This window comes from Montipora foliosa, chromosome 1, assembly GCF_036669935.1.
Source record: "Montipora foliosa isolate CH-2021 chromosome 1, ASM3666993v2, whole genome shotgun sequence".
Taxonomy (NCBI): domain Eukaryota; kingdom Metazoa; phylum Cnidaria; class Anthozoa; order Scleractinia; family Acroporidae; genus Montipora; species Montipora foliosa.
Genome location: NC_090869.1, coordinates 15,147,571 through 15,148,400, shown reverse-complemented (window position 1 = coordinate 15,148,400; position 830 = coordinate 15,147,571). Strand labels below are relative to the sequence as shown.

The 830-nt window shown below is 38.1% G+C and overlaps 1 protein-coding gene across 2 annotated transcripts in view; it reads left to right on the top strand.

Moving 5' to 3' along the window:
* The first annotated feature begins 270 nt into the window (after nucleotides 1–270).
* The window catches only part of LOC137975325 (uncharacterized), a 9,401-nt gene continuing 8,841 nt past the window's right edge, over nucleotides 271–830 (top strand). The window contains exons 1-2 of one of the 2 annotated variants that reach the window (XM_068822426.1): nucleotides 271–404; nucleotides 552–643. In XM_068822426.1, the coding sequence (XP_068678527.1) occupies nucleotides 305–404; nucleotides 552–643 (192 nt within the window). In that variant the 5' untranslated portion in view covers nucleotides 271–304. Of the gene's footprint in view, nucleotides 644–830 lie in introns of both variants that reach the window. The other variant, XM_068822419.1, reaches the window with a different exon arrangement.

The window sequence follows — 830 nt, the reverse complement described above, 5'->3', positions numbered from 1 at the left end:
GACTAATGTTGATATGCGGTACAATGATCTTTCAAAGTACATGGCCGGTTAACAGTTACCTATAATACCTCCAATCGTTTTTAGAACATTTTTCTCTCTTATATACGAGGCGTTTGAGTTTAAATTCTTTTTGTGTAACTCTTGTCAGTTTCTAATTGTCTCTTTGTTTGGTTTGTTGTGAGAGCCAGTAATATTGTCGTAGTGTTTGTAAATAAAGTGAAATTGAAATAAAGTGAAACCTGCAGGCCTCAACCAATTTGTTTCTTTCACCATTTTGGAGTTAAGCCCTTGTAGAATTCTCGTCATGCAAAAGAGGCTTGTCTTTTACGTTTCTATTGCTACAATTTTAATTCTTTCCAGAATGATTCATTCACATATCGACCCATCATTTGACAGAAGAGAAGGTGGGAAAACGTTTTTAGAACATGCGAACTATGTTCTGAATGTGGCACCGAGTACATTAGTAACAACAACTGATTCCTTGGCGTGTGCCTTAGAATGTCTTCATCGAAGCAGCACCTGTCTCTCATTTAATTTTGCCATTTATCCAGAAAGCGGTAACTGCAAATTGCTATCCATGGACAAGTACACCGTTCCAGAGAAATTCGAGCAAAGTTCGTCCTATTATCACTTCAGTATCTTGGTAAGTCATAAAATTCGATCGTGAAGAGTACTTAAGTAAAGGTGATGCAGATCTACGGAGCAAACCAAAGGGTATGTGGCCAAATATGGTTGATGGGACAAATCTTGAGGCCACCTAAAATTCGCGTCACGCTTTAGAAAGCGTTAGACCTTCGTTAGAAGGTGGAAATGACCGAAATTTGAATCTT